At 45.0% G+C, this 24,741-nt stretch overlaps 2 protein-coding genes across 3 annotated transcripts in view; one reads left to right on the top strand and one right to left on the bottom strand.

Moving 5' to 3' along the window:
- Positions 1 to 18,101, top strand: part of LOC115138389 (rho guanine nucleotide exchange factor TIAM2-like) — a 116,368-nt gene extending 98,267 nt beyond the window's left edge. For both annotated transcript variants that reach the window (XM_029675201.2, XM_029675200.2), the window contains 10 exons: positions 951 to 1,076; positions 1,543 to 1,651; positions 4,878 to 5,057; positions 5,167 to 5,285; positions 5,634 to 5,742; positions 6,120 to 6,178; positions 13,891 to 13,993; positions 14,093 to 14,180; positions 14,420 to 14,565; positions 15,328 to 18,101. In XM_029675201.2, the coding sequence (XP_029531061.2) occupies positions 951 to 1,076; positions 1,543 to 1,651; positions 4,878 to 5,057; positions 5,167 to 5,285; positions 5,634 to 5,742; positions 6,120 to 6,178; positions 13,891 to 13,993; positions 14,093 to 14,180; positions 14,420 to 14,565; positions 15,328 to 16,007 (1,719 nt within the window). In that variant the 3' untranslated portion in view covers positions 16,008 to 18,101. The remainder of the gene's footprint in view (positions 1 to 950; positions 1,077 to 1,542; positions 1,652 to 4,877; positions 5,058 to 5,166; positions 5,286 to 5,633; positions 5,743 to 6,119; positions 6,179 to 13,890; positions 13,994 to 14,092; positions 14,181 to 14,419; positions 14,566 to 15,327) is intronic.
- A 188-nt stretch (positions 18,102 to 18,289) lies between these two features.
- tfb1m (transcription factor B1, mitochondrial) overlaps positions 18,290 to 24,741 on the bottom strand; it is a 42,018-nt gene continuing 35,566 nt past the window's right edge. The window contains exons 7-8 of the mRNA XM_029675205.2: positions 20,034 to 20,161; positions 18,290 to 19,394 (exon numbers count right to left, since the gene is read on the bottom strand). Coding sequence (XP_029531065.1) covers positions 19,148 to 19,394; positions 20,034 to 20,161 — 375 coding nt within the window. The 3' untranslated portion in view covers positions 18,290 to 19,147. The remainder of the gene's footprint in view (positions 19,395 to 20,033; positions 20,162 to 24,741) is intronic.

Here is a 24,741-nt window from a genome sequence, read left to right as displayed (position 1 = left end):
GCAAGTCAGTTAGGAGCAAATTCTTATTTACACCCCGGCCAAACCCTCCCCTAAGCCGGATGACACTGGGCTAATTGTGCGCCGCCTTATGGGACTCCCGATCAGGGACGGTTGTGATACAGCCCGGGATTGAACCAGGGTCTGTAGTGACACCTCTAGCACTGCAATTGCAGTGCCTTAGAGCGCTGCGCCACTTGGGAGTAAAGGATCTCTGGATGAGGTAGAGGAGGGAGGGGGTTGGTGGGATGGGTGGAGGGGAGGACGGGGGAGGTAATAGAGATGGAGAATTTTACGAGGTTGGTTCATGATGAAGATGGATAGTTTATTAGATTGGGGTGGTGGTGAGGTTAAATGACCTCTAGTTATGAACTCTCACAACCTCTTCTTATTTAGTCCCTTTCTGACATAGGCCCACATATTAGAAAGCGTGCGCAGGATTCTGTTTGTATCTCCAAATGCATTGTTGTCTTCCATTGTTCGATACACAATTGACCCCTCTCTCAGGTTGGGATTAGTCCTTGTGTGACTGTCCCTCCCTGTGAGCCCACAAGGCTATATGGCTGGAGAATGCTGATGTGTAGCTTTAGTGTAGCTTAAGTCCCACTGAGCTAGGGACATTGATGTAAACTGAGGCTAACATCAGTCTCAGGACGACGCTCTCACAGGAGAGATCCATCGATACACACTGGGGAAGGGGGGCTGATTAAACCGCCGTTTATGGACACTCAGACGTGTCTAGGTACACAGCGGAGGAGAGAGCAAGACACCCTGAATATCTTTTAATGAAGGTGTGGGAGAGCCAGGGAGTGGGAGATTGTATTGGAAGTAGTAGAAGGAAAGAGAAGCTGTTCCTAAGTGCCTCTCACACGTGAGACATTTGAGGTGGAGGTGAACGAGTGACTGCCTGCTGTTAGGTCTTTGACCAGGCTCCTGTCTCTCCTTTCCTTCAGATGGATAGTCTGTTTGGCAGCCTGCCAGAGATGCTGGACTTCCAGAGGGTGTTCCTGCAGACGCTGGAGGAGAGGATCGCCTCTTCACCTGACTTCCGAACGCTGGAGACCCCTGAGCAGTTTAAGGTACGGTAGTTTGGAGTACACACACACACGTGCCCTTTATGTTACAGCTGCCTCTGCCAAACATCTCTTGCAGTAATCACACTTAACATGAAACCGCATACTCACAGGCTTATTAACCAGTTAGCTATCATGTTCTGTCACACCTTGGGATATTCATTATTGAAGAGATGTCACAGGTTCACGCATGGTTGATTTACTGCATCGACAAGGCAACGTGTGTGGCCTATTGATTTTGTGATGTTGACTTGGAGAATTGTATCTCCAAGTCAAAGAGCACTGGACTCAGAGGTTAGAGGGGGTGGGGCCTGGGGGATTTTAAACACTGTCCCATGGGAGGGAGGTGAGCGTGGTCAGGTCACGACTTCAAATGTTCTCTCCCATCCCTCTCTCCTTCACACTCTCCCTCCGTCTCTCTCTTTCTCGCTCTCTCTCTTGGCTGTCTCTGTCTCTCTCTCTGTGATTCCAGAAGCTTCTCTTCTCTCTGGGTGGATCCTTCCTGTACTACGCTGATCACTTCAAGCTCTACAGCGGTTTCTGTGCAAACCACATCAAGGTCCAGAAAGTCCTGGAGAGAGGTACTGGTCTCCCCTCTACCCTACGCCCCCCCCCAACCCCACACCTGCACACAATACCCACTTGTACCTCCATGACATCATCCCCACCATCCCCATGTAAATAACATGGTTGACTGGGCTCCTATGGTCCAGCATCAACAAGCAACTCTGGTAAAATGTCTCTGAGAGGAGCTACTCGCTTGGTAAAAGTGATGTGATGCAATTCCACTTCAACCTCCTCTCTCCTTGTCTTAACTCTTATCAATCTGGACTCCCTACGTTGTCTTTCATATCAATTCAACTGTGAAAGGCTTCCCACTGTAAAACTGTGAAAGTGCCTAGGCTAGCTGAAGTCTCCCCCATTGCGCGGCACAGCTGAAGCTGGTCTATAATGGGAGAGAGACTATTAAACGCTGACGAGGACTGCTAGTCATTTTGAGCGGCCCTGTGTACATGATTGAATGTAAACGTTGAACTGAATTTATTTCTATTTTGGGCACACTGCCCAGTGCAGAATGAATTAAACAAAGTGGGGAAATTGCACCCTTGTGCCTCTTAAATTCCTCCCATTACAAGATTCTGTGCTGCATTCCTTGGAGCAGGTACCGAAATTGAGTTTTAATGGCACAGGGAGAATCTGGCAAGTGGTTTGGCCTTTTCCACAACGGTCTCTGATGAATCAGAATGAACTGGAGTAGGAAACAGCAGAGTAAACATGATAAATCACTACAGCACTACTGTTACAGGGGAGCAGTGCATTAGAGCAGAACTCTGCAGCACAGTATAGTACAACACACAGCACAGGCCAGCAGTACACAGCACAGCCTAGCACAGTGGAACTCAGCACAGGCCAACAGTACACAGCACAGCCTAGCACAGTGGAACTCAGCACAGGCCAGCAGTACACAGCACAGCCTAGCACAGTGGAACTCAGCACAGGCCAGCAGTACACAGCACAGCCTAGCACAGTGGAACTCAGCACAGGCCAGCAGTACACAGCACAGCCTAGCACAGTGGAACTCAGCACAGGCCAGCAGTACACAGCACAGCCTAGCACAGTGGAACTCAGCACAGCTGAATGCGGGCATCCACAGAGAATCCGTGGGCGTCTTGTCAGCGGTTCTAGTAATTACGCGTTCTCGTTCTCCCTGGGTTCTCGCTGCACACACACTTTGTGTTTACTCGTTAATTGCCTGCCAATTACTGTGTGAAGTGTCAATGCGGATGTCTGTCTGTGGCTCAGAGTGCTATAATGAATATTCTAATGGCATCTCAATCCTTCCACACATAGTGAGACGAACAGCGAGGTGGCGAGGAATGTCAACACCTGACCTCCAGAAAGTCTTTCAATGCGTTATGGTGCTAGACCACACAGCACCCAATATTAGCATCTCTCCACTCTATACACTGTGAATGAAAAATCACTGCAGTGATTCTTTTTGAAACGGCGTCTTTTGAATGGTGTTTTGAGTGGAGTGGCAGTCTCATGTCGACACCATGTTTTACAGTATCTACAGTGCATTTGAAAAGTGTTCAGACCCCTTGACTTTTTCCACATTTTGTTATGTTGCAGCCGTATTCTAATATAGATGCAATCTTTTTTCCCCCCTCATCAATCTACACACAATACCTCATAATGACAAAGAAAAAACAGGTTTTTAGGAATGTTTGCAAATGCATTAAAAATAATAAACTGAAATATCACACGCACGTAAGTATTCAGACCCTTTACTCAGTACTTTGTTGAAGCACCTTTGGCAGCAATTACAGCCTCCAGTCTTCTTGGGGATGACGCTACAAGCTTGGCACACCTGTATTTAGGGAGTTTCTCCCATTGTTCTCTGAAGATCCTCTCAAGCTCTGTCAGGTTGGATGGGGAGCATCGCTGCACAGCTATTTTCAGGTCTCTCCAGAGATGTTCGATGGGGTTCAAGTCTGGGCTCTGGCTGGGCCACTGAGGGAAATTCAGAGACTTGTCCTGAAGCCACTCCTTTGTTGTCTTGGCTGCGTGCTTAGGGTCGTTGTCCTGTTTTAAGGTGAACTTTCGCCCCCCTGCTCTGAAACTGGTTTTCATCAAGGATCTCGCTGGACTTTGCTCCGTTCATCGATCCTGACTAGTCTCCCAGTCCCTACCACTGAAAAACATCCCCACAGCATGATGTGGCTACCACCATGCTTCACTGTAGGGATGGTGCCAGATTTCCTCCAGACTTGACCCTTGGCATTCAGGCCAAAGAGTTCAATCTTGGTTTCATCGGACCAGAGAATCTTGCTTCTCATGGTCAGAGCAAATTCCAAGCGGGCTGTCATGTGCCTTTTACTGAGGAGTTGCTTCCATCTGGCCACTCTACCATAAAGGTCTGATTGGTGGAGTGCTGCAGAGATGGTTGTCCTTCTGGAAGGTTCACCCATCTCCACAGAGGAACTCTGGAGCTCTGTCAGAGTGACCATCGGGTTCTTGGTCACCTCCCTGATCAACGCCCTTCACCCCCGATTGCTCAGTTTGGACTGGCAGCTAGCTCTAGGAAGAGTCTTGGGGGTTCCAAATTTATTCCATTTAAGAATGGAGGACACCCTGTTCTTGGGGACCTTCCCCATAGCTGTCTCGGCACAATCCTGTCTCGGAGCTCTACAGATAATTCCTTTGACCTCACGGCTTAGTTTTTGCTCTGACATACACTGTCAACTGTGGGACCTTATATAGACAGGTGAGTGCCTTTCCAAATCATGTCCAATCAATTGAATTTACCACGGGTAGACTCCGAGTTGTAGAAACAGGATGCACCTGAGTTCAATTTCAAGTCTCATCGCAAAGGGTCTGAATACTCATGTAAGTAAGGTATCTCTGTTTTTAATTTTTAATACATTTGCTAACATTTCTAAAAAACCTTTTGTTGCTTTGTCATTATGGGGTATTGTGTGTAGATTGATGAAGAAAAAATATATATAATCCATTTTAGACATAAAGTAACAAAATGTGGAAAAGGTCAAGGGGTCTGAAAACTTTCTGAATGCACTCTACATACCTGCAGCGTTGCGATTTTACTTCAGTGGTCATGCTAGGGTGAGAAGTAGCCTATACTGCCCCCCTGTGGACCAGTATTATTGCACCAAGATACCATGGTAGGTCTAATGCTAGCACCACCAAGCACAGTCCTCCAAGCTTGCTGCAGTATGAGAGATGTGATTAAAAGTACTGACATGCACAGGGCTTGGTAAAGTAAGTCTGTTTGTCTGTTGTCTACAGCGAAGACTGACCTGGCCTTTAAGGAGTTTCTGGATGCGAGGAACCCAACGAAGCAGCACTCGTCCACCCTGGAGTCCTACCTGATCAAGCCAGTCCAGAGAGTGTTGAAATACCCTCTACTTCTCCGAGAGCTAGTGTCCCTTACTGACACAGACAGCGAGGAGCACTACCACCTCACAGGTACATTGAAGATACACACACACACACACACACACACACACACACACACACACACACACACACACACACACACACAATAACCCTTCCCTCTCCTCTCCTGTATCCCCAGAGGCCCTGAAGGCCATGGAGAAGGTGGCCAGCCACATCAATGAGATGCAGAAGATCTATGAGGACTATGGCTCTGTGTTTGACCAGCTGGTGGCAGAGCAGAGTGGCCCTGAGAAGGAGGTAGCTATACTGTACCCTGCTGCTTTACCCTCTGCCTCTGTTACAGCAGCTTTCATCACACTCGCTCATATCTTTAATCTGGACACGTACTTAGGCTAAAACCAGCACAGCCTACGTTTGCTGCATAACCGTCAAGGTCAATTCAGTCTATTCAAGGGTTCTTGGTGATACGTCTCTTCCAGAAACTGGTTGGAAATAGCTAAGTTCCCCTGTAGATACTTCCTCCTATAGATACTCAACATACACCCCACATAGATAGCACTTGGTTGAGGTAGCCGAAGCCCCATTCCCTGTACAGATACATACTTAGTATGTCCCACTGTGGCTAATGGCTCTTCTCTCTCCCAGGTCACGGAGCTTTCCATGGGAGAATTCCTCATGCATTCCTCTGTTGTCTGGCTCAACCCCCATGTCTCGCTGGGCCGCATGAGAAAGGACCCCGACCTGACCGTGTTTGGTGAGTTGGAGAGACACTGTACTGCTACTGCAGCATTATGGGAAAGAGATTGCCTGGCCCCTGCCAGAGCCAGAGGCGGTTGGCAGTCTATCTGCCTGGACTCCTATCAAATTCCATTTGAAATGCTGAGTCCACTGGCTTTAGACAAACGCATGTAAACCCAACACACATTTAATGACTATCTATTAGATAGATGTATTGTATATCCACCTGAATATTAATGGTACTGATTAACCCTGTTACACCAGTATGATTTGGGGCTTTATGGATATAGTGCCAATATGTTGTAAATTCAGATCGCTTCTAAGGGGATGGATTTCCCCGTGTACATTCCCAAAGTTGTGTTCATCCTCAGTGTTCATGTCGTTTCTCTTCAGTGTTCAAGAAGGCGGTGATACTCGTCTATAGGGAGAGCAACAAGCTCAAGAAGAAGATGGTGAGTCCTCTCTCTCTATCGCTTTCATTTACTTTTATACAGGGGTGAAGGTTAGCCGGTATGGCACCCCGGCAAAATAAATAGAGGGGGTACGCCGTACTGGTTAAACGTCACCCTATCATCATTAATACCCCATGTCCAAAAACTATAGATCATTACACTATTATTTAACATTACGGCATGTCAGCCGCATGGAAAAGGAGCGAACTGACTTGAAGCTGGGTGGTATACGCTCCAAATTGATTTGTGGTTTGACCAGAATACTTACATTTTGCAAAGGCAGAGATGAGTGGCCCGACACCGAGGTGCACGTGGACGCAATTCAGGCTACAAGTGTAGAGGCCTAATGACATTCAGATATTGTCATAACAGTACAATGTAGGTGTTTTATAACAGAGGTCTCTTTCCATTCATCAGTGTTGGGGTTGGATACTGGGAATATTTTCTGAGGGGTTGAGTGTTCACGGGTAGCCTACAGAAGCCCCCTTTTGAAGTGATTGTTTGACAATCAGATGAAAACTTCATGACTGGTTGTGTTTCTGCCACATTAAAAGGCATAGACTGCGTGTCCATAAAGTTTTCCCTAAAGTAACTTGAATTACATTTTCAAAATTATAATGCCAAATTAGCTTAGGCCTAATCTTGTGTCCTATTTAAACAGGGATAAATACAACCATTCAAACTAGGCTACTTAGATAGGCTACTACATCAGAAAGCATGATTTGGCCACAGAGGATCATTAGCTTTTTAAAAAAATGTGCATAGCCTACAGTTGGAAGGGCCCGCATTTTGGAGAGCTTCCGCTGCAAATACCAAATAAATGATTGTTGATTTGTGACTGTCAGTGAAAAGCAGAGAGACTCAGCCAGGCATATTGCAATATTTGAAAATACAATCGCGGATAAACTGTTTGGAAAGCTAAAGGCTATTGCTGTAGAGATGACATTGAAAAAACTTCGGTCTGTCTTTTAGTTATCAAAATTCTCAACTTAATTGAGAGTAGAGTAAAGGGCTTAGAGAGCTGCCCTGCAGTACACCATACTTTACATGTTTGACATTAGAGAAGCCTCCATTAAAGAAAACCCTTTGAGTTATATTAGATAGATAGCTCTGAATCAACTATATGGCAGAGGTTGAAAAGCCATAACATAGAAGTTTTTTTCAACAACAGGTTATGGTCAATAATATCAAATGCTGCACTGAAGTCTAACAGTACAGCTCCCACAATCTTATTATCAATTTCTTTCAACCAATCATCAGTCATTTGTGTCAGTGCAGTACATGTTGAGTGCCCTTCTCCATAAGCATGCTGAAAGTCTGTTGTTGATTTGTTTACAGAGAAATAGCATTGTATTTGGTCAAACACAAATTTTTCCAACAGTTTGCTAAGAGCTGGCAGCAAGCTTATAGGTCTGCTGTTAGAACCAAAATGTTAGCACTCTTGGGTAGCGGAATTACTTTGGCTTCCCTCCATGCCTGAGGACAAGGACTTTCCTCTAGGTTCAGATAAAAAATATGACAGATAGGAGTGGCTATAGAGTCAGCTACCATCCTCAGTTGCTTTCCATCTAAGTGGTCAATGCCAGGAGGATTGTCATTATTGATTGATAACAATACATTTTCCACCTCTCCCACACTAACTTTACGAAATTATAACTTGCTTTTCAATGCTTTTCTTTCATGATTTGTTTTTTATGCATGAATACAATTGCTCACTGTTCGTTGTTGGCATTTCCTGCCTAAGTTTGCCCACTTTGCCAATGAAATAATCATTAAAATAATTGCTAACATCAAATGGTTTTGTGATGAATAAGCCATCTGATTTGATGAAAGACTGAGTTGAATTTGTCTTTCTGACAAGTTTTTTTCCCCATCATTCTTCATATGATTGATCTTGGCTTCATAGTACAGTTTCTTCTTTTTGTTGAGTTTAGTCACATAATTTCTCAATTTGCAGGAAGTCAGCCAGTCAGATGTACAGCCAGACTTATTAGCCACTCCACTTTGCCCCATCTCTTTCAACTCCTCCTCAATCCCATGGAGCCTCAACAGTTCTAACAGTTAGTTTCTCAACAGGTGCATGTTTATCAATAATTAGAAGAAGCAATTTCATCAAGTGCAGGGTCTGGATGCTCCTCATTAATCACATCAGAACAACAAATATTTTTAACATCATCCACATAAGAGTCACAGCAAAATCTTTTGTATGATCTCTTCTACACCATTTTAGGCCCAGCTGTTGGAACTTTGGCTTTCCTGGATATAGCCACTATAATGTGATCACTGCATCCAATGGGTACAGATACAGTTTTAGAACAAAGTTCTACAGATTTTGTAAAAATGAGATTGATACATGTGGATGATCTTGTTTCTGTAGTGTTTGTAAACACCCTGGTAGGTGGATTAATAACCTGAACCAGATTACAGACACTAGTTACAGTAAGAAGCTTCCTCTTGAGCGGACAGCTTGATGAAAACCAGTCAGTATTTAGGTCCCCAAGAAAGTAGACCTCTCTGTTTACATCACATACAGTTGAAGTCGGAAGTTTACATACACTTAGGTTGGAGTTATTAAAACTCATTTTTCAACCACTCCACAAAGTTCTTGTTAACAAACTATAGTTTTGGTAAGTCGGTTAGGACATCTACTTTGTGCATGACACAAGTAATATTTCCAACAAATGTTTACAGAGATGATTTCACTTATTATTCACTGTATCACATTTCCAGTTGGTCAGAAGTGTACATACACTAAGTTGTCTGTGCCTTTAAACAGCTTGGAAAATTCCAGAAAATGATGTCATGGCTTTAGAAGCTTCTGATAGTCTAATTGACATAATTTGAATCAATTGGAGGTGTACCTGTGGATGTATTTCAAGACCTACCTTCAAACTTTGCTTGACATCATGGGAAAATCAAAATAAATCAGCCAAGAACTCAGAAAAAAATGTGTATACCTCCAAGTCTGGTTCATTCTTGGGAGCAATTTCCAAACGCCTGAAGGTACCACGCTCATCTGTACAAACACCATGGGACCTCGCAGCCGTCATACCGCTCAGGAAGAAGACGCATTCTGTCTCTTAGAGATTAATCTACATTGATGTGAAAAGTGCAAATCAATCCCAGAACAACAGCAAAGGACCTTGTGAAGATGCTGGAGGAAACGGGTACAAAATTATCTCTATCCACAGTAAAACGAGTCCTATATCGACATAACCTGAAAGGCCACTCAGCAAGGAAGAAGCCACTGCTCCGAAACCACCAATAAAAAGCCAGACTATGGTTTGCAACTGCACTTGGGGACAAAGATCATACTTTTTGGAGAAATGGCTTCTGGTCTGATGAAACAAAAATAGAACTGTTTGGCCGTAATGACCATTGTTATGTTTGTAGGAAAAGGGGGAGGCTTGCAAGCCGAAGAACACCATCCCATCCGTGAAGCACGGGGTGGCAGCATGTTGTGGGGGTGCTTTGCTGCAGGAGGGCCCGGTGCACTTCACAAAATAGATGGCATCATGAGGGAGACATCAGTCAGGAAGTTAAAGCTTGGTCGCAAATGGGTCTTCCAAATGGACAATGACCCCAAGCATACTTCCAAAGTTGTAGCAAAATGGCTTAAGGAAAACAAAGTCAAGGTATTGGAGTGGCCATCACAAAGCCCTGACCTCAATCCTATAGAAAATGTGTGGGCAGAACTGAAATAGCGTGTATGAGCAAGGAGGCCTACAAACCTGACTCAGTTACACCAGCTCTGTCAGTAGGAATGGGCCAAAATTCACCCAACTGCTTGTGGAAGGCTTCCCGAAACGTTTGACCCAAGTTAAACAATCTACAGGAAATGCTACCAAATACTAATTGAGTGTGTGTAAACTACTGACCCACTGGGAATATAATGAAATAAATAAAAGCTGAAATAAATAATTCTCTCAACTATTATTCTGACATTTCACATTCTTAAAATAAAGTGGTGATCCTAGCTAACCTAAGACAGGGAATTTTTACTAGGATTAAATGTCAGGAATTGTGAAAAACTAAGTTTAAATGTATTTGGCAAAGGTGTATGTAAACTTCCGACTTCAACTGTACACTATCAAGCATTTCTCACACATATTATTTAGAAACTGATGGTTAGCACTTGGTGGCCTATAGCAACACCCCTAAAGAAAAGTCTTTAGATGTGCCAGGTAAACCTGCAACCATAACACTTGACATAAAATCTTCTCTAAGTATTACAGGGATATGGCCCTGAATATATACAGATATGGCCCTGAATATATACAGATATGGCCCTGAATATATACAGATATGGCCCTGAATATATACAGATATGGCCCTGAATATATACAGATATGGCCCTGAATATATACAGCAACACCTCCCCCATAAGCATTTCTGTCTCTTCTATATATGTTTTATCCTTGTATTGCTACTGCTGTATCATCAAATGAATTGTCTAAGTGAGTCTCAGAAATGGTTAATATATGAATGCTATCTGATGTTAGCAAGTTATTGATTTCATGAACCTTATTTTTAAAGCCTCATAAGGAGAAGAAAGATCTGATTTAACCTAGGCCTACTCTACACCACTAGGCACTGCATTGAACAGTATTTCTTGCAATTACACGGCGTGTACAAAACATAAGGAACATAAACTGACCAGGTGAATCCAATAAGGGATCATAGCTTTCATCTGTTGTCACTTGTTAAATCCACTTCAGATCAGTGTAGATGAAGGGGAGGAGACGGGTTAAAGAAGGATTTTTAAGCCTTGAGACAATTTAGACATGGATTAAGTATATATGCCATTCAGATGGTGAAGGGGCAAGACAAAATATTTAAGTGCCTTTGAACGGGGTATGGTAGTAGGTGCCAGGCGCACCGGTTTGTGTGTCAAGAACTGCAATGCTGCTGGGTTTTTCACACTCAACAGTTTCCCGTGTGTATCAAGAATGATCCACTACCCAAAGGACATCCAGCCAACAACAGGCCAGTGGTCGAAAACAGGTCATTGATGAAAGAGGACAGAGGAGGCTGACGCACATTGTGCACAGACGGGCTACAGTTGTTCAACTGACAGTCCAGTTCAACATTGGTGCCCAAATACCCATAAAAGAATGCACAACTCGTCGTACCTTGACAAAAATGGGGTATGGCAGCCGATGACCTTTAGAGTTCCACTTCTTTCAGCAAAAAACTACAGTTGCAGTGGCTAAGGAATGAAAACACTGGAGACCTGGAGAATTGGAAAAACATTGCCTGGTCTGATTAATCCTGGTTCCTGCGGACACACGCTGACGGGAGGACTAGGTGATGGAGAAAACCACGAGTACATGTATCCATAATGCCTTGTCAACATTGCAGGTTGGTGATGGTGTGATGTGTTTTCTTGGCACATATTGGGCCCCTTGGTAAAAGTGGAGCAACGTTTGAATGGCACAAGATATCTGAACATCATTGCCAATCAGGTGCATCACTTCATGGCAGCAGTGTATCCATCAGCAGGATAATGCCCCATGCCAGAAGGCTAGGATTGTACAGGAATGGTTCCACGAACATGACAGTGAATTCAGCTTCCTGCATTGGCCTGTCCAGTCACCAGATCTCAATCCAATTGAGAATCTGTGGGATGAGATGGAACTAGCTAATCGAAGTAGAGATTTACTACCAGCCAATTTAACACTGTGGGAAGCATTGGAGTCAACATGGGCCAGCATCCTTCTTAGGGTTGAATGGCGGGAACCCGGTTACCGAGATTTACCAGGATTAATGGCCCAAAACGACTCCATTTTCTCAGGAAAAATAACTGAGAGAAACCGGTAAATTTAAAATAAATGATTTATATGATCGGCATGAAATGGAACTGTTAAATGATATGACGTGTCTAAACCTGGCTTCTCTACGGCCTCTGCATGATAAATCATCAACGCTCAGGGTGAGGACAGACAGCCCATCTCAGTATGGAGTACAGTTCACAATGCATATAGACCTATCATCTCATGGTAACTTTTTCTTGTGACAGAAAGGCCTACATTTGCTACAGTAATATAAAGACCGAATGAGTGTCTAATTTACCCATCTCCATCTGGCTTTAGGGGGTCACCTTGTTTTTTAATTGTAAAGATTTTTTTAAAAGCCCATCAATCCAATATTGTTGTTTTAAATCAGCACTCTGTCTTTCTCCATCAACTCCATTCAAATGACATCCAAAATAGATAATCCTGTTCTAGATTGACATGTAGCCCAATATTTAGATGTCCTACCTCTTTCAGGCAATAAATTAAATGCAGTATTAGCCTTATACTTAGCTAATGAATTATGGGTTATGCATAATGCGCTTCTAACTTGTAGCCTCTGTCTCTTGCGCAATAAGCAAGCACCTGTGCTCCACTGGCCTCTCTCCTTAAAAAACGCTCCTTAGCTCTTGGAGTCCCATGCAGGAAAAGCTAGACTAGACTTTTATTTTTCATATAATTTCTTATACCAATAGACTATTCAAAGAGGGACTCAAGCTCTTGTTTGCTAAATGTTAAATACAGCAGCAAATAGAACTCACTGGTAGCTTGAAAGACGAGCGAAAACGCGATGGCGGAAGGCTATAGCAGTTATTTATTCAGACCCATAACAATTCAATCTTTAATCTTTGAATTAAGCAACAATAGATAGAGGTAGGCTCATAATATTCCCCTGATGTTATTAAAGGTATATATGCGTCAGTCTACTAATTATACAAATAGGACTTATTATATTTAAAAAATAAAATGGCATTTGCTAGCCTATACTTGTAACTTTGTAGGTCGTGTGGTTTGAAAGATGTGTGTAATTCCAGTCTATTATAATACAGTATAATACAGTACAGTAATACAATTCACACTCAAAAAGATTAGGCTACTGGAGCCAGTTTCATGTATTTACCCAAAAGAGCATACAGCTAGCTACATCTAAGGGCTTTTCTGTTTTTCTGTTGTGTGTAATATCATATATGTGTTTTCTGGCTTGGGCTCATGAAATGTCTTTAATGTAGGGCACATCAGGCTTGATTTTCGATCAAAGCTCTAATCAAATCCAGTCACGACTATTTCTATGCTTTATAAGGCTTTTGAATGACACATCTGGTTTTGACGGAAAATACCAGGTTACCCGGGAGAAAAGTGATTTATTCTCAGGATGGAACATTTGAAAAATACCAGGACAATATTCAACCATAATCCCTGTGGAATACTTCTGACACCTTGTCGAGTCCATGCCATGACATTGTTAAGAAGGTGGAAGGTGTTCCTAATGTTTTGTACACTGTGTATATTATTAGCCTAAATTATGACTATCCAATCAGCCTACTATTTCTAATGTGATATCTTACATATGTCTGCAAATGTCAGGATGCATGAAATGCTTTGTTCCAAAGGAGCATTTTTATGGTGAAAATGTGCTTCCTGAACATGAAACCCACAAACCGCCTATGTTAAAAGGTATTGCATGTTAAAGTGATATGACAAATCTTTACTAGGCCCACAGACATCAGATATTAAATGAACAGGGACTCTATATCGAATTCTATGATTACACCTAGGCTATAAAAAACACTACATTGTGCGAGCACTTGCATGTCCCGTGCTGATAAGAAATGTACCTTCACCCCTGCTTTTATATGCCTTTTGATGTCAATAGTGCCTAACATCTCTCTCGTGTGTGTGTGTGTGTGTGTGTGCGTGCAGACCGCCCCTCGCTTGGCGCACTCCCATGGAGACCTAGACCCCTTCAAGTTCCGCTGGCTCATCCCGCTCTCTGCACTGCAGGTCCGACTAGGCAACACTACAGGTAAGAGAGCAAGACACACAAACATGCACATACCATCGTGGCTCTCATTAACTATAGAAGAGATCAGTCTTTTGAACTTCTCCAATGCCTTCCTCCTAGGAACTGAGACGACCTGCATCTGGGAGCTGATACATACCAAGTCTGAACTGGAGGGAAGGCCAGAGACTGTCTTCCAGCTGTGTAGCAGGTAAGAGAGAGCAACAGTTCCGACTGGAGACTATGGATCTATAGCTCTCATCCTTGATTGCCTTCTACAAGGTCAGGGATGTGCATGGACTCTCTAGCCAATCAGTGGTCCATTGAGTGTCAGGGGAAAATGATCCCTAGCAGGACAGTGCCGCCCCCCCCTACTGTAGACTCACTGAGTGAATTAGCCCTTTTCTATCAGCGTATGGTATATAAAGATTCCCGCTGTCTCCTTCCCAGTGTCCCAGAGTGCAAAGTCAACATTATCAAGGTTATCCGCTCCATCCTCCGGGAAAACGTCAGGCGGAACATGCGCCCGGCCGAGAGGGGGTGTAAGGAGCGCCTCACGCCTCTACGCAGCACCCTTCCCTCCTCTGCCAGGATAGGTGAGTCCCATCCCTACCCTGTTCCAAAAGAAATCACTGCTTTGATTTCTATTTAAGTGATGATGCCCTCAAAGCCGGTGTTTGGAGGACATATTGGCACTGGTGTTTCGTCGAGGGGCGGAAAACTGTGCCAATATATCCTCCAAATACCGGCTTCCAGGGCATTATCATTTTATACAACGGGTTACCAACATATTCAAATATTGATTGACATATTTTCATTAAAGAAAGTTACTTTGAATAAATTCATCATACTATTTCATCGTTCCACAAGATATAGTTCCAACACAAATCTAGGGTTGCTACCCAAGCCATTTGTGTTATCGGTTCGGTTGCCAGAGACTCGACCCAGTCGTTCAGCTACAGATAGAATTTGAATATTGAAACAATGTTGCAAATGTCGGAGAGACAGACAGCAACATTTATACAAATCTCTGCAGTTGAAAACATAATGTTAGTCTGAAAGAAATGTGATAATGTCTAGATGCTTTTTATAGCATCTAGACTTTGGATTGCGCAGTCAGATGGAACAGAGTAAATAGGCATTTTAAAGTCATAGATTTAGCCAGTTGTAACTTGTGAAAGAGACACTGGCTGGAATGCGGTTTTAGCCAATCAACATTCGGGATTAGACCCACACGTTGTATAACTTTAAATTACATGACCTTGACTTAAAGATTATAAGCCCTCATTGTCCAGATATGAGTGAGTTTATTGCTCAGTTAGCAGTTCTCTCATTCTCCTCCCTCCATCCCCCACCAGGTTCGACCAGAGCCTCCTGGCTGTGTAAGCAGCCCATGCTGGATCTCCCCTCACCAACCAGCACACTGAAACCTGGCCAGCCTGACTCTGACGAGGGCAGCCTGAGCAGCGGCACCCACAGCTCCTCTGGCGCTCCCCAAGCCAACGGTCCCACACAGCCGAAGACACTGCCCACCCGACAGGCCTGGTCCCGGGGCTCCCAGCGCTCCTCTGTCTCTAGCTCTGTGAAGGAGTCAGACATCTTGAGTGATGAGGACGATGATGAGTTCAGTGAGTCTGGGGGGCGGCAGGAGGGCCAAGGGAGCTCCCCGACGAGCGCCATCGAGGCCCAGTTTCTCAGTCTGAGGCTGTCGGAGGAAGCAGCGTCCTCCCGGGCGCCGGCTCCCCGCGTGCAGCCAGAGGGAGCGGAGGTGGACACCCCGGAGAGCCCGGCCAAACTGGTTCAGGGCCACATCTGCCCCGTGAAGAGGAAAGGCAGCAGCAGCCAGCGGCATAGCCAGGGGGAACACAGCCGTTCCCTGGACAGCCAGACAGACGTGGCAACGATGGACCTCAACGCTCTACTGGAGAGAGAGTTCAGTGTGCAGAGCCTCACCTCCGTGGTTAACGAAGACTGTTTCTACGACCCTACGGACTCCTCAGACACCACATACACTGGCAGTGCCCCCAACGCCTCGTAGGGTCAGGGATGGACACAAGGAGAGGAAGAAGGACCAAACCTCTGCCCAGCCCCTGCTCCCTGCCTCGGGGCAATCCCGGTTCTGTTCTGTCCTAGTCCCAGGGTATCACAGGGTTCTGTTGTGCCTCAGCTCTGAAGTTAAACTGTGTTCCTGTGAGTGCGTACAGTAGGCTGGTCGTTCCATGAAATTAGTCCTTTTGGGTAGGATAACTTGGGGGGGGTTATTTCACCTAATTTTAACATTGTCATGAAGAGCACATATTCTACAATGTGCAATGTATAGTAAGTGCCAAATATAGTAACAGGGTTGAGGATTTCATCTTAAATCAGACATAAATCCCCTTGTGACTGGGGAAATGGAAGGATGCTGTGTGCAACAGGGAGGGATAATTTAATGCAAGTTCACAAAAGAAATGTCTAGCCTGTCTGAGTAACACGTTGAATGTGTCATGCTCGACCCACTCAGTTTCCCACCACAAATCACCAGAAAATGGCACAAAATAATACAACTAGCTCACCTGCTTTTAAACTTTTATTTCTCTATTAGGTGTTTCTTTGTGTGAACCTTTGACTGGTACTGTGTTTAAAAAGGAGTAGTTTCACCATATTAAAATGAGAGTTCACTTCAAGTAACAGAGTCGATCTTAAAATGAGGGACAGAGGTAAATGAATCACTAATCGCATTAAATTAATCCTCTTCAGAAATGACTGCCAAAGCAACAAAATAAGTAGGGCTTTACAATGGTGGTGAAATTGGAGAAATGTAGTAGGTTAACATCTTTCTAGAAGTCATATATGGTACACATCAAAATGCATATTTATTGAATGTTCCAAGTTGGGCACTTCCTTTCATACAACAGGCTTTTAAAATACAATATTGGTGCACAGTTTCTACTGAAAATATCAAAGGGACGCATTACGTGGAACGACCAAGGCAGATCCCACCTGCTTAGCTATGCACAGGTGTAAAAGGACAGATGAGTTGGTTTCCCCCCTAGAGAGACGAGGTGACTCTGTCCCTGATAATGACGGCAATGAATCTGCCGAGCACTGATGCACAACGTAGCTCCGCCTCCACCCAGCGCTCTACTGTATATGCCTCACTCTCCCCTTCTCTAAGGGGCCATCTCAATTGGCTTCCTCCCCTCGTCTCCTCGATATAGGAGAGGTGAGTATAATTTTGATGGATAGACTTTGCTCTCATCAGTCAGAGGAAATGAGATGAGGATGCCACTTGAGATTCACACTAAAAGCTTCACTTTAACTCGGGACTTTCTGTAGGAGTTAGGGCTCTAGTTCAATCCGTATCGCCGGAAGTTCAGCATTACGTGATTGAACTTTTTAAAGGGAGTGTTAGCGAAGACTGCATTCTGGGTAAATGTTGCATATGTTCAATTAAGCTTACGTTTCTAAGCTTAGTCTGATGCTTTATCAGTAGACTGAACAAAGCCCTTCATCTGAATCAACAGGATTGAATGGACATAGATTGTATTGCGACTCTGCCTTTCTGTATTTTGTGCACTAAAGTACACTGTTTGCCTATATTTGAAACATCATGGGATTTGTTTGTTTTTAAGCAATGTTTATTTATTGATCTGCAAAATAAATGGGGTTAAGGCTTGAATTGAAGAAAATGTTTTTCTCCCACTTAGATTTATTTTCAGTGTATTGAATGAGTATGGTTGTCGTCCTCCTAAAGCGTAGCTTCCAGTGTGTACAGGCGTGATTTCATTGAAACCATGCGTTGTCAACTTGCCCCGTTTGCAGCTCCCATACGTTTATTTTCTATGTACTTGTGTACATATTTTTCCAGAATAGCTGTACTGTAAGTTCATTTGAATCTTTTATATTCTTACACATACTTGACATTTCTACAGGTAGATACGGCTGTCATTTGCAATAAATACAGTACTACAAGTAGTTTGGGTATATTTTTGTAAAGGTCCTTTATTTTTTAGCCGTTGCATCTTGAAGCTACTGTTTGCCCTCGACTCCACTTTAACGCTTGCGTACCAATGAATGTGAAAAGCCCCTTTTCTTATGGAACTGTTTTATAAATAAACGTTATCTGCGAGAGCGCTCGTTTCATTTCAAAGCTGCCTCAGTCTGCCTTTAAGCTCATCTCATTGACAGGTAAAGTAAACATTTGTTTCAGCTCCATCCCTTGTTGAGCTGTCAGAAATGAAGACTCCTTGTCTTGTACATTGGACCAAAGATACATAATAATTAATAGGTCATTGACAGAAGCAGGACAGAGTTGGAGGAAGAAATGTGCAAAACAAAAAATTGGCAGGATTTTTATTTGTACACATGAGGATTGTGCAGCACAAACAAATGAAACATTATTGTACTATCATCACAGGTGGCCAGCGTTTTATTTATAACAGGGCACACAGAGTCCTCACTTTTTAGGATTTTAATAGCCTCACCAAGAGCTGACAACTTTCCAACAGCACGTCCCTCTCCAGTGAGGGAGGTGGAATGGCCTGAATAACATCAACATGTTCTCATTCTCTAAATTGTCCTGAAAATGTTTCCGGACTCCATCTCCCAGAGGACGAGGTAAGAACCAGGGTATAATATACGAGAGCTTGAAGCGCCAGGTAGCCTAGAGTGTTGGTAACCGAAAGGTCACTAGTTTGAGTTGCCGATCGAAAATCTGCCGCTGTGCCCTTGAGCAAGGCATGTAACCCTAATTGCTCTAGGCTGACCCTGGCTGTGACTCCACTCTCCGAATGTGAATCAGAGTTGAGATATATAAGAACCTACATAATGATTACCACAAATCTCCTGGTAATTTCACACACACTATTCTTTCTTTACAACTGGACTGGAGTGCCTGAGCTCTAGATTAGTATGTGTGTTAGCTGTTCCAGTTTGGACCGAGGCCCATAGTCTCTCCCTCTCCTGCCACGGCCCAGTGTTCAGTTCTCCCCTGTTGTTTCCACCACAGTCCCTCTTCTATCCCATCTAAGATTCACGGTCTCATCCAGCGCCTCCGGGACTACAGTGAAATGGAGTTTAAAAATGCATGCGTGTGCCAGGTGGAAATGTCAGCGCTAAGAGCAGTGCGTTGTCTCTCTCGTCACTAACGGAGGCTATTAGGCGTTCCTTCCACTCCGCCCTTTAAGCGCCTCTCTGTCAGACGGGCTGCTGAGTACCATTAGAGCTGCTGCCCGGGCGTCTGTGAAGGTGTTTGAGTCGGAGTTCCTCTCTGAAGTCGTAGGTGAGGAGACCCTGGTTCTCAGAGCAGAGGTGGCTGTAGGCATCCGCCAGGGCTCTGAAGTCAGGGATGGAGAGCTCCGTGGGGCGCAGGGTAGGGTCCACGTCCGCCTCACGCATCATTACCTCCGCCAGCTCCGGCCGTTGCGCCTCCGGGAACAGCATTCTGGGAAAATAACACATGTAGTCTCAGGTGGCATCACGGCCACTCATCGGTACAGTCAGGTCCAGAAGGAATCTGCTGAGTTTACAACCAATCATTTTCTAAATAAAAAAACAGACAAGTTCATTTAAATCAATCTAAATGCTGCCACAAATAAACAATGTTATTGTGATTAAATAGGCAGACACTAGTGTAAAATAAATCAGTAAAGAATCCATCGGACCGTACTGTAGATGGAAATAACCCTATTCAGTTCTCAGACTATAGACTAGACATAGCCCCAGATGCCCTCACCAACACCACGGGTTTTCACAGTTAGCATACAGAACAGCCAAACAGCCACATCCCCAGTACAGATGCTTGCTCAGCATCAGAGTGCTCATTCACAAGCTGTCTCTCCGCCCCCTGCAGGTACATCATGTATCATTCCTTGTCTTCCTATGACACCCCAATGACTCAGAACTGCTGCTCTCTTTTGTTCTCTGGGCCCCCTCACAGGCATGGGGGGAGGAGTAGTGAGAGAGCCATGAGCGGCTTTGTATAGAGCTGGTCAAGGATGAACAGAGTTGACTTAATGTGGAACGTAACAAAGAGGGAGAACTTTGAGTGTGTGAAGTGGGAGGAGGTAGAAATATTGCTTACTGGATTCCATTGCGGCAGCGCTTCCTCCGGAACTGGAAGACATTCCTGACTACTTTCTCCACCAGCTTAAAGGGCTGCTGGATCTGGGGCTGAGCCAGCGGTGTGAAGTGTACCACCCCCACGTCCACCTACACACACACACAAGCAGCAGGGGTTCAAATAGATCTGTATGCAACACTGAATAGGATCCTCTCATTGTAGCAGAAAGAGTGGAGGAGAGGCAGAGTGGAGAGACAGTGGAGGAGAGACAGGGTGGAGAGAGAGGGAAAGAGAGTGGAGGAGAGGCAGAAGAGAGACAGGGTGGAGAGAGTGGAGGAGAGGCAGAAGAGAGACAGGGTGGAGAGAGAGGGAAAGAGAGTGGAGGAGAGGCAGAAGAGAGACAGGGTGGAGAGAGTGGAGGAGAGGCAGAAGAGAGACAGGGTGGAGAGAGAGTGGAGGAGAGACAGAAGAGAGACAGGGTGGAGAGAGGGAAAGAGTGGAGGAGAGGCAGAAGACAGGGTGGAGAGAGAGTGGAGGAGAGAGAAGAGAGACAGGGTGGAGAGAGAGTGGAGGAGAGACAGAAGAGAGACAGGGTGGAGAGAGAGGGAAAGAGAGTGGAGGAGAGGCAGAAGAGAGACAGGGTGGAGAGAGTGGAGGAGAGAGGGAAAGAGTGGAGGAGAGGCAGAAGAGAGACAGGGTGGAGAGAGAGGGAAAGAGAGTGGGAAAGAGTGGAGGAGAGGCAGAAGATAAAGAGAGTGGAGAGGAAACGGAAAAAAAACAGGTGATGCAGCGTGCGATGGATGGCAAGCCAGTTCCCACAGTAACACCTGTGCAAAAGAGCAGAAAAAGCCAGCCCTTTTCCTGTTATGCTGCCACTCAGCCGGCGACGTTCAATACCAGTGAGCCTGACAAGACGACACGTTCAAACGGACTTCTTAATCCCTAGCCTTTCTCTCCATTGTTCCAGTGGCTTGCTGTACTGTAGCTTCAACCTCAGAGGGATGGAGGAACCAGACAGGGGAACACAGCAGGCAGGGTTGGCCCAGCACACAGATCTTCCAAGGGGAGCGCTGGGCCAGTGGGAATCCTGGCTGTGGTTCCCCTCTCTAGCCGCCTCCCTCCCAATCCTCATGTCATAGCTAAGCTGATATGACAAACTGTTGAAGTAATTGTTCCAGACTCTGCAGTGCCTAGTCCTACTCCCCCTCTCTTCCTCACAAACTCCTCCTCTTCCTCACTTGCTCTATGCCTGTCTGAGCGTAATAAAGGGATTGAGCTCAGACTCGCAACACTTCTTTTGGTGGATCTGTGAATGTGCCGTAGGAAAGCAAAGCTTCCTCCCTCTCTCTTACATGAGGCTTCCAGGGGGGTCTAATGCAGATCGGGAGCCAGACATGAAGCACAGCCAGCCTGAGGAGTGGAGCTATAGACCAATGACACGGCAGCGAGACACTGGGCAACAGAGCGGAGCGCTTTAGCCTACCTGCTTTCACCTGGTCTTATCCTTATTTCTCTGGTGTGAGCGCCGCTCAAGGGGACCACTGACTGACCTACCTACTCTGGGGACCAGCACGGCTCACTTCTCTGTACACGGGGAGGGGAGAGGAGGTGCACCCTGATACAACAGAGGACACCACGACAGTGCCAGAAGGATACAGTCTGGACACATACAGATATTTACACAGGTATGTGAAAGGTGATACAGACGATATAATATGAGGCAGATGGTACAGAGTGGATGGATAGAAAACAAAAACCACACATGTATGTGGGTGCGGGGCGTTTCATTTACAGCACAGCTCTCCTGTTGAGACAACCTGCCCCAAGGAACAACCTCCCGCAGCATCTCTGCGTGTGTGTTGGTTGTGACTCACCCTACTCGATCTTGCTTTGTTATTCTGGGCTAGGGAAGGGGAGGGACAGGATAATTGGGGGAGGAGAACTAAAGTGGTCCAAGGACGTGATGGAGGCTTTCTAATGAGCCATTTAGATTCTGTCCCTCCCGTGCCGTGGCGTGCTGCAGTGTCTGGCTGGGCTTGTAAACCAGGACAGCTATCTACTATCTCATCTGATCTATAGCTCTGTATGTTGCTGCCTGCCTGCCGCAGTGGTATGGGACACCACCGCTATACTGGAGCCTAGTTGTCAGAGCAGACTATAGAGTACAGCTAACTCCTGGGCTGCTCACTTCACTATACAGTGCATTCGGAAAGTATTCAGTCCCATCGACCTTTTACACATGTTCTTACGTTACAGCCTAATTCTAAAATGGATCAAATTAAACATTTTACTCATCAATCTATACTCCATATTGACAAAGCAAAAAACAGTTAGATTTTTTTGCAAATGTATTAAAAAAAAAAAACAGACACCTTGAAATTGAGCTCAGGTGCAACCTGTTTCCATTGATTCATTGATTTGAGGGCTCGAGTGGTGCAGCGGTCTAAGGCACTGCATCTCAGTGCAAGACACCCTGGTTTGATTCCAGACTGAATCACAACCGGCCGTAATTGGGAGTCCCATAGAGTGGCGCACAATTGACCCAGAGTCATCCGGGTTTGGCCGGGGTAGACAGTCATTGTATATAAGAATTTGTTCTTAACTGACTTGCCTAGTTAAATAAATAAAAATATATAAAATCATCCTGGAGATGTTTCTACAACTTGGAGTCTACCCGTGGTAAATTCAATTGATTGGACATGATTTGGAAATGCACACACCTGTTTATATAAGGTCCCACAGTTGACAGTGCATGTCAGAGCAAAAACCAAGCTATGAGGTCAAAGGAATTGTCCGTAGCGCTCCGAGACAGGATTGTGTCGAGACACAGATCTGGAGGTCCCCAAGAACACAGTGGCCTCCATCATTCTTAAATGGAAGAAGTTTGGAACCAACAAGACTCTTCCTAGAGCTGGCTGCCCAGCCAAACTGAGCAAACGGGAGAGAAGGGCCTTGGTCAGGGAGTTGACCAAGAACCCGATGGTCACTCTGACAGAGCTCCAGAGTTCCTCTGTGGAGATGGAAAACCCATCCAGCAGGACAACCATCTCTGTAGCACTCCACCAATCAGGCCTTTATGGTAGAGTGGCCAGACAGAAGCCACTCTTCAGTAAACGGCACAAAAGCCCACTTGGAATTTGACAAAAGGCAACTAAAAGGACTCTCAGACCGTGAGAAACAAGATTCTCTGGTCTGATGAAACCAAGATTGAACTCTTTGGGCTGGGACTGGGAGACTAGTCAGGATCAAGGGAAAGATGAACGGAGCAAAGTACAGAGAGATCCTTGATGAAAACCTGGTCCAGAGCACTCAGGACCTCAGACTGGGGCGAAGGTTCCCCTTCCAACAGGACAATGATCCTAAGCACACAGCCAAGACAACGCAGGAGTGGCTTCGGGACAAGCCTCTGAATGTCCTTGAGTGGTCCAGCCAGAGCCTGGACTTGAACCCGATCGAATATCTCTGGAGACCTGAAAATAGCTGTGCAGCGACACTCCCCATCCAACCTGACAGAGCTTGAGAGGATCTGCAGAGAACAATGGGAGAAACTCTCTAAATACAGGTGTGCCAAGCTTGTAGCGTCATACCCAATAAGACTCGAGGCTGTAATCGCTGCCAAAGGTGCTTCAAAGTACTGAGTAAAGGGTATGAATACTTATGTAAATGTGATTTCAGTTTGAAATACATTTGCAAAAAATAACTTTTTGCTTTTTCATTATGGGGTATTGTGTGTAGATTGATGAGGGGGAAAACAACTATTTGATCTATTTTAGAATAACAAAATCCCCCCCCCCCAAAAAAAGTCAAAGGGTCTGTATAATTTCAGATGCACTGTAAGTTAGAGCAGGTGTTAAACGTTTTCAGCTCAGGACCCGAATTTAAAAAATGTACTGTCCTCCCGTGACCCAAATCGTCCTCCAACAACCCATATTAAGAAGAAATTGTGTGTGATTATAGATGCATTCTCATAACTCACAACTCACCTCTCACGTGCACACTTTGTCCCGACACAGTTTAAGAAACTGAGTTGGAGGAAGACGAGAAGGTTTTGGACACCAGTTACAATAGACTTTCAGGGCAGGGAGAAGAAGCACTGCATTGCTTTGTGATACACTGGGGCTGGAAATAGTATTTGTGACAGGAGCCTTCATGAGAAATTGACTCATCGGCATCAATTGGGCGGAACGAGGCTGACATTAGGAAAATCTATTCTTCCACCGGTTACCCAAACATGCTAGGATGAGGTGTAGTCTCATACCCTGGTACTGCAGTGTACCTTTAGCAACACACACACACTGAGTGATGCAGCATCAGACCACCATCTGGTCTCGAGAGGTAATAGAAAAGAATGGCTTTAATTTCACTCTCCCGGAGTAATTAGGCCATTTATTTTCCGCACTTCATGATTTAAAAGGAGCAGGGGGATGTCGATATTCAGACTATACAGGCAGCAGCGTTTCAGCCAATAGGCTTGTCCGATTCACTTTGCCTTGTGATTTATGAACGACGGCCCGCTACATGGCCTCACTAGGTGCTCTGCTGTAATATATCCCCTCCTGCCATTAATCCTCCTCTGATAACCTTAACACACAAGAAACTTCCATCTTAAATGCACGTGCTGCCTCCTCCACACTGCATGCCAGTGCTTTGAAAATGCTCCTGCTCAAATAGGCTGCATGTAGTGGGAGATGGTGAACTAGGAATCTGAGACCGACTTATTGCCTCTGTG

Source organism: Oncorhynchus nerka, linkage group LG12 (assembly GCF_034236695.1).
Source record: "Oncorhynchus nerka isolate Pitt River linkage group LG12, Oner_Uvic_2.0, whole genome shotgun sequence".
Taxonomy (NCBI): domain Eukaryota; kingdom Metazoa; phylum Chordata; class Actinopteri; order Salmoniformes; family Salmonidae; genus Oncorhynchus; species Oncorhynchus nerka.
The sequence above is the reverse complement of the archived record's forward strand: the minus strand, read 5'-3'. Positions and strand labels throughout refer to the sequence as shown.